At 42.1% G+C, this 13,361-nt stretch overlaps 1 protein-coding gene across 1 annotated transcript in view; it reads left to right on the plus strand.

Annotated features, from left to right (window-relative positions):
- The window catches only part of RAB8B (RAB8B, member RAS oncogene family), a 66,970-nt gene that overhangs the window by 38,746 nt on the left and 14,863 nt on the right, over positions 1-13,361 (plus strand). Inside the window, exons 2-3 of the mRNA XM_081229378.1 lie at positions 9,209-9,269; positions 12,355-12,415. Of these exons, the coding sequence (XP_081085504.1) occupies positions 9,209-9,269; positions 12,355-12,415 (122 nt within the window). The remainder of the gene's footprint in view (positions 1-9,208; positions 9,270-12,354; positions 12,416-13,361) is intronic.

Consider the following 13,361-nt stretch of genomic DNA (forward strand, 5'->3'; position numbering starts at 1 on the left):
CTAATGAAGAATGCCAAGAATTGAATTTAATTCAGTAACAAGTAGGAAATTCCAAAACAGTATAAAGATGTGCAGCTTTTTCAGCAGGAAGTGGTGATAAGTGTTACTGCTGATTTACACCATAAATGGGGTTTCATTTACCACTTCCTATTCACAGAGTAGAGGAACCAATGAAATCTGAAAACTTCTAGTCTGTCTTCTTTTTAGTATATCAGGTGTCCTTTCCTTTAAGGGCAAATAATATTCGCAGACCACTTGTTAGTCCATCTTTAAAAAAAAAAATCCCCCTTTTCTAATATTGGATTTAACAAAATTAACATATTTGGCTGCCAATGATCATTTCACGCTGTTGTCAAAACGTCTTCTAAATTTACTTTTAATGTGTTTTTCCTTTTGAACTTTAGATTTTCTAATTCTCAAATAAGAAAACAGATAGTAAATTTGAATATAAGTGAATAAAATAAAAAATAGTTCTAAATATATGCAGCAAAGTTGGCACTTGGTGGAAATGTGCTTTTATGAACTTATAGAGTGTGTTCTTAAAAAAGAACAATGCCTTGAATGCCTCTCTTTCAATCTAAGTAACATTCTTAACTTTATTTCTACTTTTACACATTTTTTCCAAGTCCCTTCTTTATTTTGGAAAAAAAATAGTTTAAAGCTTCAATCTATGACTCACATTTTATCCTATTTCATTAATCTGTTTTTCTAATTAGAGCTTTTAGCTAATTATCCTGAAGTTAGCTACTCTAAAATTTTATTATTCTGCATGTTTAAAAGTCCACAGAAAAAACATAAGCAAAATATGGTTGTCAAAGTTTCAAAACTGGCAGGATCCAGCTATACTGTATATTCATTATTAATAATAAAAGTCTTGAGTAAGGAAGTGAATGTAACATTTCTTTAAAGTGGATTCCAATATTTGAGAAACTTTTTTTCTATTCCTGGAGTATCTCTGAAATGTAAATAGAGAAACCACAAAACTCATATTCAGATAGCCTGGAATCACAGATGTTTTTTGTTCCCAAATGTACTTTTGAAACAAAGTACATTTTTTTCTTTTTAATTGTAAAAGTGCAGTGTTAAACTTATACTTCTTAAAGTGGGTCAAAGGGGATAGATGACCCGTGTTTTTTCTCCCTCCATGTGCAACACTGGGGTAAACCCAGCATTGGAATCTTACATTGCTGTCATTCATTGAAAGGCTCAGTATCCCAGAAATCTGATTTTATTTTTTTCATGGCTCTCTTGACTTCAGCCAAATTGGACTTTTAGACGAACATCAGTGGGAACCACATGTCTAAAACTTCAGTTGAAGGAAGGTCCCTACTGTTTCTCCACCCCTGATTTTCCTGGGCCGGGCAAGAAAAAGTGACCAAGTGACCCAAGATAGAAGAGAGAGCTGTGTGTGTGTGTTCTAACCTCCAGCACCCATAGAGCAAAAATAAATCAAGTCACAGCTTAGGCTGAAGGTCGAGACAACTCCCTGGCCCCCCAGAGTTAGTTCTGAAGGCCGGGAAAAGTCCTTCTTCGTACTCTTTTCCCACACTTAAGCAATGGTATCCTTTTACCCATTCAGAAACCTGGGCAACCTCCCTGTTCTCTTGAAACAGAAAAGGTTTTGTTATTATATCTGTTGGCTGACTAATCTGACTTTGGTGTGAAAGAATTTTGTCCATCTGTTCGCTCTCCATGTTTTAAATCGTATCTAACTTGCGGAACGAAAGGAGGCCCAAGACTGCTTATTCCAAACTCCTTTTCCCTCTAAGGTCTGTTAACTGTGGACTTGGGCCAAGTTCAAAGTTTCTGTCCCTTTCTTTTGCTGGTCAAGCCCTCCCTCCAGGTCCACCACTCGTTTCTGAGAGCTATGATTGATAAGCAGTGCTTTGGGCACGTGCTTGGTTCATATCCCTCGCTAGAGCCTCACTGCCAGCCTCTGCCAGGTCTTGTTCCTGTGGGTCGCCCTGAACAATGCAGAAGCCTCAAGTATACTCCACCTTCTCCTCAGAGGTGCAGGGCAGACCCCTGCTCCCCCAGCCGAAGCCTCTTCCCTGTCGCATTAGAGATGGAAAATCAGAGCTCCTTTGTTCCTCTCCCACGGTACCATTCCCAACAGTGACCACATGTGTATTCCTCCCTTGTCCTTGGCCCACATGGAAGCTCCTTTTCCTCCAGTTGGGGAAGGAAATGTCCTTGATACCCCTACTGGAAATCTGAGTGGCCAGCACTCCTTGCAGCCCCAAACCACTCATCTGCCCCCTCACTTTCTGAGCTTGATCCAGTCTTTCTGTCACCCCGTAACTGGTCACCAAGGGCTCAGTCTATTGAACTGAGCACCAAGGCCCTCTTTGTATTGAACAAGTTGGGGAGGGGGTGGTGCCTGTTCTTCCCTGGCCTAAATCTTCTCGGGTGCCTTTCATCTCTCAAATTTGGTTTGATTTTTCTCCTGCCATGAATAAATGTGTGCCTCCCTATGTCATTTTTTCAGTAATTAGCCATTGCTTTTTTTTTTTTTTGCGGTACGCGGGCCTCTCACTATTGTGGCCTCTCCCGTTGCAGAGCACAGGCTCCGGACGCGCAGGCTCAGCGGCCATGGCTCATGGGCCCAGCAGCTCCGCGGCATGTGGGATCTTCCCAGACCGGAGCACGAACCCGCGTCCCCTGCATCGGCAGGCGGACTCTCAACGACTGCGCCACCAGGGAAGCCCTAGCCATTGCTTTTAAAAAATCATGAACAAATTTAGGCATACAAAAGTATACCTAATAGAAAACACTCCCACGTTCATGTAACCACCCCTCACTTTTAGAAATAATAAATAACAAGTAGAGCTGAAGTCCCTGTGAACCCCTGCCTAATCCCTCCTCTTCCATTTCTCTCCAGAGGTAACAGCTATCCGGATTTTGTTGATAACCATTCTTGCGTATTTTTTTGTATTTTAATTACACATGGATGGATGTATAAATGATCCATACTGTTGTTTTTGGTATTGAAATTTTACAGAAATGGTTGGACTCTGTGTGCATGTCTGCAGTTGCTCTTTTCACTGGATGTTGTTTTGAGCTTCATTCATGTTGATATACGTGACTCATGTTCACTGCTCCCTAGTATTTCCTTATATACCAAGGTATTCTTGGCCTTGTATACCAGGGCATTCCTGTTGTTGCTAGTGCTTTGCTACGACCCGTAAAGAGGAGGCCTCCTCAGGGAGATGTGGACATTCTTGTATGCATCTCTTCAGGAAGGCCTGATCTTTAAATACCCAGATTTGATTTTAACCCCGTTTTGAATTGGCCTTTGTGAATCTGGGTAACTTGCTGCGTCTCCCTGAGCCTCAGTTTTCTTCAGCACAGGGCGGGGACTGGACTCAATGGTCACTAGAATTCTGTGATTCCTTTCATTTTTCCCTCGGTGCCTCCTTATGCTACATAATATGTATCAGTGATGAGCAACCGTTTAGCATGAGAATCAATTCAGAAAAAATAAAATCTATTAGTGAGTGTGTGTGTGTGTGTTGTGTGTGTGTGTGTGTATGTATTTAAATTCAGAATGAAAAATGGTTTTGAGTCCCTTGCGAATGTTTTCATACAATTTAGATTTCCTATTTTATTGACTAGATAAATATTAATGAGAAAACTGGCGCTTCTTTAAAGCCATCAAAAAATTAATGTCAGGGCATATTCAAACAACATGGAAGCAACGATGGAGTCTTCTCTTGAGCATAGATGTTGGCTGTGCTGCCAGCCAGGTAGGCTGCATGAAGCCTGGTGGCTCATGGATTGCTCATGAGGTGGGATGACTCAAGGTTGTCATTTTGAACATGAATTATTGTATTATGTGCTGCCAAAAAATGATGCTTTCTAAAAGACTATTGAAATACAGGGGGCTCTGGACTTCCCTGGTGGCGCAGTGGTTAAGAATCCGCCTGCCAACGCAGGGAACACAGGTTCGAGCCCTGGGCCGGCAAGATCCCACATGCCACAGAGCAACCAAGCCCATGCACCACAACTACTGAGACTGTGCTCTAGAGCCTGCGAGCCACAACTACTGAGCCTGCGAGCCACAAATACTGAAGCCCGCGCGCCTAGAGCCCGTGTTTCACAACAGGAGAAGCCACCGCAATGAGAAGCCCTTGCACCGCAATGAGGAGTAGCCCCCGTTCGCCGCAACTAGAGAAAGCCCACGCGCAGCAACGAAGACCCAACGCAGCCAAAGATAAATAAATAAATTTATTAAGAAAAAAGAAATACATGGGGCTTTTTGACCCTAAATGTAATCCTCTTCAGGAGCTGTGTTTTTTGAGATTGTGTAGTCCTTTTAAAGGGAGGGGGAAAAATTGCTCCCTTACTGCTAGGATGAGCTTTGGTTCTTGCTGCTGCCGATGACTGCCTCCTCCTTTGCAATCTCTAACTATCTGGGGCTAGAGCACAAGCCAGGTCTTTGGAGCTGTGGGCTTGGGAACTCTCCTAACAGTGAAGATCATGGTTTAGCCCAGAGATGTTGTGGCAGCTACTTGGGTTGCTCGTTGTCCTTTTTTTCCTTCTTGTTCATGGCTGAACATGAGAAATTACCTTCAGAGAAGTACTATAGTTATCATGAAATTTAATAACATTTGTGCCAGAGTAGTAGTGATAGCTGTTAGGATCTCTCTGTTTCATGTAGCTATGAATATAAAATTTTATTAAATAAACTTGTATTATTCTAACAGATATTATGATGGATCCAACAGCTTTCCCCTCTCTCCTATTTTTAGCAGGATCAGGGGGAGTGACCCAGCCCCAAGGATGGGCCTTGATTAATCTCAATTTAGGGATGGGTTTAGACTAATCCAAACTTGGTAACTGCCCAGGGCAGTGATTAGTTGAGGAGTCCAGTATTGGCCCTCAGAACATGACATTCCCTTGGTTATAGATCCAGAAATGAGGCATGAAGGAAGGGTCACTGAAGGCTTTGGGGAAACATTTCCTCACTTTTAAGAGAGAGACACAGGAAGATGATCTCTTTTCTTCTCAGTCTCGCTGTTGTAGTCAGGAACTGCTATCAGTCAGAGGATGAAATTGATACTCCCATGAGGGCAGAGCCAAAGGAGGTACAGAGAAATGAGCCAGAACTACTGGATTGAGCCATCTCTGAACCGGACGCGCAGGCCCAGCGGCCATGGCTCACAGGCCCAGCCGCTCCGTGGCATGTGGGATCCTCCCGGACCGGGGCACAAACCCGTGTCCCCTGCATCGGCAGGCGGACTCTTAACCACTGCGCCACCAGGGAAGCCCCTTAAGCTAGTTTGATTTAGGGTTTCTGTTATTTGCAGCAGAAAGCATCCTAATTGAGAAAATTGTATTATCATTCTTATGACTGGTTATTCTTTTAATCCTGGAGTAGCCTCAGAAAGTTGTCTTTCCTTTACAGTAAGTATTAATGCACTATATATTCTACTGATATTATTGTCAAAACTAATTGTAGAGATCTTCATTTTCTTAGTGTCATAAGATTTCTCAGCATCCCTGCTGTTCTCATGAGAGTATGCTGACAAAACTTTGAACTTGCAAGGTTTTCTTAGCTCTCTCCACACTTAGTAGAATTTAACCTTTACTTCATTACACAGGGGTATTTAGCCTTTCATTTAGGATCTACTGCATACATGTTTCTGTGTGCAACCTAACTGGCAAAGAGGATGGAACCCTTGCTTGATGTGAGAGCAATTCAGGACCATATGTTAATAAACCCAGTAACACAGTATTGAACTGCTCTGCAAAAGCCAGGCCTGGAGGTAGGGATGGACAGGCCTGAGTGGAGAGGACCGCAGGGTAGGGTGGCGCCCTCAGAGAAGGCTGCCGAGTGAGGTAGCCATGCACGGGCAGAGGGGAGGAGGTGCGGGGCCCAGTGAGAGAAACACAGGCCAAAGTTGGAGAGAGGCTGGGAGGGTGGTGGCGTTGGGAGAGCGGTGCACCTTGGGGGAAGGCTGGATTGCCAGGCCTAGGAAGTTGGATCCATGGCTTCTTGAATAGGGAGGTGACATTACCACAGGGATTGTTGAAAACTGTTCTCACAGTTGCATGCAGGGGAATTAGACCAGCAAGAGGTGTTGGCACAGCGCCCGGGGAGGCTATTACCATAATCCATGCATGAGGTGACAAGATCTGCCGGATAACAGCATCTGAATGTGTAATATCTTACATCTGTGTGGTATTTCAGAGTTCCCACAGCACAGTCAAGCACATGATCTAATTTATCTAATGAGATTCTCTCAACCTTTTTTTTTTTGCGGTACGCGGGCCTCTCACTGTTGTGGCCTCTCCCGTTGCGGAGCAACAGGCTCTGGACGCGCAGGCCCAGCGGCCATGGCTCACGGGCCCAGCCGCTCTGCAGCATGTGGGATCTTCCCGCACCGGGGCATGAACCCGTATCCCCTGCATCGGCAGGCAGACTCTCAACCGCTGCGCCACCAGGGAAGCCCTCTCAGCCTTTTTTATGGATGAGAATGTGGAGGTTCAGAACAGATAGGCAACCTCCTAAAAGTTGTTAATGACAGAACCCAACCTACAGGCTAGGTCTTTTGACTTCCAGGGCCAGGGCTTTTCAATAATAACATAAGTGATATTTCCCATTTTTAGTGAAATTCAAGTTGTGCTAATTTGACTGTGCTCTGCAGCATTTGTCTGTCACCTGGCTCTTGATAGCAGCGTCAACCAAAGCTAAATACCAGTTCACAACTCTTATAAAATGTTGAAAATCTCTGAATAGTAAACAGATGGTTAAGTATCACAGATAATGGTAGAACCTCCTCCAATAACAGAAAGGTAATCCTTCTAACAAATACAAAAAACAAAAGGCTGGGTCAGTAGAAAGTTTCCTCAATGTTTCACATGAATGGAGAGTAACTGAGACTTAAGGGCGCCTCAAAATGGCTTTGTTGAATGAAGGTGGAAAAGTTGCCCATGACTCCTGACTACAGGTAAAAAACAACCTTGAAAGAACCGGAGTTACATCTTAATAAAATAGAATAAGGAAAAGTATTCTCATTTGGCAGGCATTTTGACAGACATCATCTTTTACTTAAAATGTGAATGAACTATTAAAAGATGGAATGTTGGATGACTTTAGTCTTCCAGTTAAGAAAGTTATTTTCTGGAGATACAGTAAGCATTTTGAAAGTCATGAATTTTTCTTCTTTTTTACTGTGCTAAAAAAGCCCCATACACACACATAAAATAAAGTTTACCATCTTAACCATTTTTTCAGTGATCAGTTCAGTAAAGTATATTCACATTGTTGTGAAATAGATCTCCAGGACTTTTTCATCTTGCAAATCTGAAACTTTATGCCCAGTAAACAACAGCTCTCCTTCCCCGCCCCCTCCCTTCAGCCCTTCATAACCACCAGTCTATTTTCTGTTTCTATGAATTTGGAAAATTGTGAATTTTTAAAAAATATTAACATCAAGAAACATTTATTTCTTGCCTACCGCGTGTTCGGCATTGTTCTTGATGCGAGGACCAAAAAGAGATAAAGGCTAGAGATAATCCCTAGAGGGTCTTTGTTACACTGGATTTGGAGGTATATAAAAAGATAAATCACAGTAAAAATCAATGTGTGTTGAATCTTAAATGAATGATGGTTTCAGTGAATTCTGTGTGATGCTAACAATAATATTTGTGCTGTGTTGCTCAGTTTTGCTTCAGTGACTGCAGACCCTGCAATACTGAGGTACCTTAGAGGAGGAAATGTGAGCCAGATAACCTGGGGGTATTGGGTATGAGATTGTATTTGTTAACATTACATGGTTATTAGTGAAGGGAAAGAGTAAGAAGCTGTTCTGCTGGATTAGCTTGGGTGTGATTGTTGTGTATTTCAAGATTCACAAGCGTACCTGAAAAGGTTCCCTGGGGGAAAAGTGCCACGCAGAGAAGAAGGGGCAAATCCACTTGGTTTATGCCTCTGCCATATATGGAGCTGGAGCCGGCAAGCAGCCTTTTTGGGTGTTCTCAATGTTAATTTGTAGAAATACTGTAATAATGTAGCCGTTGAAGGCTTTTCTCCCTCGAAATAGCTGCAGTTAATGTTTCAGTCACTTTAGAGGATGCATAATTGACGTTTTCTTGAAATGTCTTGGAAATCACTTTAAGGGGCTCTATAGAGAATGTGAAGGAGTAGAAACATCTGAAACAAAGCTGAGTAGCCAGATGATGAGGATTTAGCAAATTGCAACCGAGCTGTATTCACTAACTGGTCCCTTCAGAAAGAGCAGCAGCCTGTTCCTGTTAAATGGTAGAGGATGCTGATATTTGTCAGGGACTTTGTGGTTCTTTGTAGTTGAAATTGCTGAGTTAAGTTTTGAGCTACCATAGTGGGGGGAAGTAGGTGAGGGAGGGGTTGAACTGTTGAGTGCTGGAGCCACAAATGACTTTCACATGCTACCTGTCAGGCTGGTTGAATGCTTCTTAGCTTTGGCTTCAGGTTGGAATCACTTGGGGAGCTTTTAAAATTACTAGTGCGCAGATCCCATCCTTGACCAATTAAGTTAGAATCTAGAATTTGGGGAAGGGAGCAGGCCTAGTCATGAGTATTTTTATTTTTCTTTTAAGTTCTTGAGGTAATTCTAAAGTGCAGCCAGGGCTAAAAGCCCTTTTAGCTATTTCAGCTCTAGCCAGAAAGATGCAGGGAACATTTATTAACATGTATATAAAGTACTTGCTAACTGTATAAAATAAATATGCAGGCTTTCTCATCCCTGCCTTCAGATAGGTGGGTTTTGTTTTTTCTTTCTTTTAGCCAGTTGCAGATTCTAAAGAAACAAATGGAAGGAGGTGGAAATAAAACAAAAAGAGGCCTCACGGCCTTCTTTAGGGAAGGACGGGGCATGAGGGGTGGGTAGGAAGCTTTGTTTATCTGTATTTCAGGAAGTGGAAAATATGGCATGTTCTCCATCTATCTAAATTAGGTACCTTTGAGGGATGTGTTCCATTTGTGTCAAAATAATGAGGCATATAATACGTTTCATTTAACACGTGTGGGAATTCTTTGCAGAGTAATTAGCATTCCTTTCTTCAGCCTGTATTCAGAGGAAACATACCATTCACACCCTCTCTGTGTTCACATTTTCCAGTGCGTTGGAGAGCTTTTTTTCAAAAGAAATCTTTGTCCTTTTCCTAATAAGACTTGGATTATATTTGAAGAAATTTAGCATGTCTTTCTTTCTTTTTCTGGCAGGAATTGATTTTAAAATCAGAACGATAGAGCTAGATGGAAAGAAAATTAAGCTTCAGATATGGTAAGTAAAAAAATATATATGCACACACAATTTCTACCTTAATCAGGAATTGAATGTGGGAATTAAAAGGTGAATTGTGGTAAATTAGAGGTATCGTTTGGTAGCTAAAACTTCTTTATCAGAACCAAGGGGAAATGGGTAGGTGTTCAAAGGTATCTTCACCAAGAGTGGGATGGTAAGGATGATATCACTAAGTCTCACAGCCAGGAGAAATTTGAGAGCTCATTCTTCCAAAATGCTAATTTTATAGGGGAGGAAACTAAATTCTAAAGCGTGTCAGTTATTTTTCCGTTGTAGTTGTTGCAGCTGTGCAATCAGATAAGGCAAAGTAGTCAAGTGGTAGGAACCCCAAAGTTCCTACCCCAGAGTGCTGATGTGGAGTCCAGCCTCTAAATTAAAGACTTGGTGTTATTTGCTTCCCTTCTTAGGGACTACTTGTCCTCATTTGTAAATTGATTGGTCAGACTGATGACATCTGAGTTCCCTTCCAGCTCTGATATTTTCTCATTTATTTGCATATTTCTTCTCCATAAATAAAAAATGGGGAACACTGCACTGGGGAATAGGAAGGGAAAAGGCATGCCTGTCATCTCTCATGTTATAATATGCAAGGCAAAGATCTCATGATCAGCCAACTCCAACTGGTTAATTCCTCAAGAATTTGTCATACTACAATGAATAAATATGGTTCCTGCAGATTGCCTGGTTGAATATTTTTGGCTTGAACTCAAACTCTTAGATTTTCTTTTTTTTTTTTTTTAACCTCCTTAATTGCTTTCAGTGTAGGGCCTTCCATGGAGCCACATAGATTTGGAGCCTTGAGGAAGGTTTTTGATGATGTTTACTGACCTAATGTGTGACAATAACAGCAGGAAACAAAGCTTAGAAATTTAGAGCATCATAGACTTAAGAAGGAAGCAGGGCAAAATTATAAAGTAATGCATATATATCAGCTTTTTCCATAGGCTGTTTTTCTTGTTTGAATTTCAGAACCGGGATAGAACTAGAACCTTATATTGAAATCCGCCAGCCTTTCTTTTATAGGAAACTGGGACTTAGAGTGGTTAAGTTCATCTGAAGGCATATGTCTGGGTTAGTGATGGAGCTGGGACACCTACCCAAATCTCCTGGAACCTTGTGTCAGCTTCATGTATTAGCCTTATATAGAGGTTCCCCGTATACTTCACTGGAAAACATTGTGTAGGTCACCACAAGCTACTCTTCTCATTTATTGGTATTTAATAAGAGTCAAATATTTTAAAGAAAAAAAAATTTTTTAAGGGGTAAGCGAAGAGAATCTCTGACTCTGTGCTGTACAGTCCTGATCATAACAATAAGGAATGTTTCTAGGAGCCTGTGGGTAATCAGCTAATTGGAACCCCATGGCACTATTTATCAGTCCTCTTGGCAGCAAAGTAGTCTCCATTCAATCTTCATGACCTGCATTTAGGATGGTAGGGTTTCTCCTCCATCCTTGCTGCAGAGTTGGTTCTAAATCAAGTAGCATGTTAGAATCAAAATATGGTTATTCTGTGCTTCCCTGGTGGCACAGTGGTTAAGAATCCACCTGCCAATGCAGGAGACACTGGTTCGAGCCCTAGTCCGGGAAGATCCCACATGACATGGAGTGACTAAGCCCGTGCACGACAGCTATTGAGCCTGCGCTCTAGAGCCCACGTGCCACAACTACTGAAGCCCGCGCACCTAGAGCCCATGCTCCGCAACAAGAGAAGCCACCGCAATGAGAAGCTCGCGCACCACAGCGAAGAGTAGCCCCCGCTTGCCGCAGCTAGAGAAGCCCGTGCGCAGCAATGAAGACCCAACGCAGCCAAAAATCAATCAATAAATAAATAAAATATGGTTAGTCTGCTCAATGGTGTTTGGCCCCTGTTTTCCTCATGATTTGTTTGCTGAGTCCCAAACAAGTGCCTGTGTATCTAATCCTGATCAGTGAGAGGATGGCAGGATAAGATGATGGTAGTGTGAGGCCAGGGCCTGCACTAAACAGCCAAGGTCTAGAATGCTTGAGTCTCATTCAAGGGTATGAGCTGTTTAGTGGCAGAACTGGGACCACAGCCCACCTGAGCCTGTTTCCTCTTCTGCAGAACAAGGGTGATGGTAATACCACCAAATTGGGCTGTGGTGGGCATCATTTGAGCACCATGTGAAAGTATTTTATGTAAGGTATACATTTTATGTAAGGTATACATAAATGGTAAGGTATTTATTAATGTTTTAAATTTACTATATTTCCCTTAGGCCTTTATCTCATTTGGGTTTGGTGTGTGTTAGATTTTTAGTATATTTCCACAAATGCTTCTTTTTTAGTGTATTTCCACAAATGCTTTTTTTTCCTTTTAGGAATATTGATTTTTCCCAGATATCAAGGAAATTTGTCTTCCTTTATAGGGGTTGCTTTGGTAAATGTAATTCGAAATGTTGGCATTTTTCAGAATGTATTTAAATGGTACGTCATCCTCCAGAAAACCAAGAATAAATGCAAGTTGATGTAATTTTGAGGTATTGTTCATATTTTGAAGTCTTTGTCAACAATTATGTGTTGAACTCCACACTCTCATTTAATCACGGGCTCTAGAGCTGAAAAAATTCTTGAGGAGACCCATTTTAGTGTGCTCTGATGAGCAGAATTTACACGGTAGTAAGTCCAGCCCAACTGCTTGCTTTGTACAGAAATCAGACTTTCAGTCAAGAGAGCAAAATGCCTTAATCATTGGGCATTTATAAAAAGGATTAGAACTGCCTCTAGGAGTCCAAGAATTTAGAACTATTCTCTATTCTGTTCCTCATCTGACTGACGAACACAACATGCCAGTTCCTAGTAGGACCATGCATTTTCCTGTTGCTGCTTTTGTCATCAAGGTCCAAGTTTTTCACCCAAGTCATTGTGAGCTCCCGACAGGCTTCCAGAGGCGCAACAGGCTCCCTTTGGGTCTCGTTCCCCATCTCCCTGAAACCACTGCATTTGTGAGCAGACCACAATTATATCTCCTACAGCTTCGAGTGTCTCCTCAGCGATTCTTGTGATGACTTTGCAAACCACTCTCTCCTTTGTTTCAAATTTTAGGGACACAGCGGGTCAGGAAAGATTTCGAACCATCACGACAGCATACTATAGAGGAGCTATGGTGAGTGTGTTTTAAGGTTTTGTGGAAGTAAAACATGAATATTCATTCGTCACATTTGTAAGATTCAAGCTAGAGTCTAGTACATTGGAGAAAATAGATTTTTTGATGTGCAAACAAGACATTTAAAGGGGTTTTTATGTTTTGTGTTTAGTAGCTGTGTACTCTACCATTGGTCTTCATTATATTAATCATGTAATTAGCTTGGAGCGGTTTTAGAACTCCTCCACACATTCTGAGTGATCGTGTATTTTTGTGCTTTGTCCTTTTATTAATACCTTTGCCAAATCTTAGCAAACCACAAGCTCTGTGACTAAATATTCATTTCTTGCACCCTCTCCCCATTCAGCCCTGCCACCATCATCCCTTAGCTCTCACCAGCTCCACAACATCCACTCCTATTGGCTCATCTCTCTGGAGTCTCCTCCACCAGCATTCTGCCAGCTGGCCAGGAAGTAGCCAAATGATCTGTGACTCTCTGAGGCTTAGAATCTGGTGAATCTTGACTACCAAGTCCTTCTGTGCTACATCCTAGCCTTATCCTTGTTATCATAACCTCATCACTTGGCTCTTTTCCATCCTAAGATGCTTCATCTATACAACCCATTATATTGTTGGCTCAGGGTAGATTCTGTGTAGTGCTGTGAGTACAGTGGTGAATAAGGCAGCTTAGAAGCTGAGCTCTACTGAACCAAGCCTAAAACGTCTGACCCAGAACCAGGCTTTATCTCTGGCTTTTAGGCCTAAGCCAGGTATAACTTGGAGCTTTAAATGATGATGAAACCCAATATGCTCAGAGAGTCTTGGAAGGTTGAACAGTTGAGATCACGTAGCCCAGCCTAGTAGACTCTGAGGTGCCAGCTGCCAACCTACCCAGCTCATTGCATAAAAGACCGTTGTGCTTCTGAGAGTGGTGTGGACATGACGGAGCTGTAGGGGTCTTAGCTGT

This window comes from Mesoplodon bidens (assembly GCF_964165515.1).
Source record: "Mesoplodon bidens genome assembly, chromosome: 3".
Lineage (NCBI taxonomy): Eukaryota > Metazoa > Chordata > Mammalia > Artiodactyla > Ziphiidae > Mesoplodon > Mesoplodon bidens.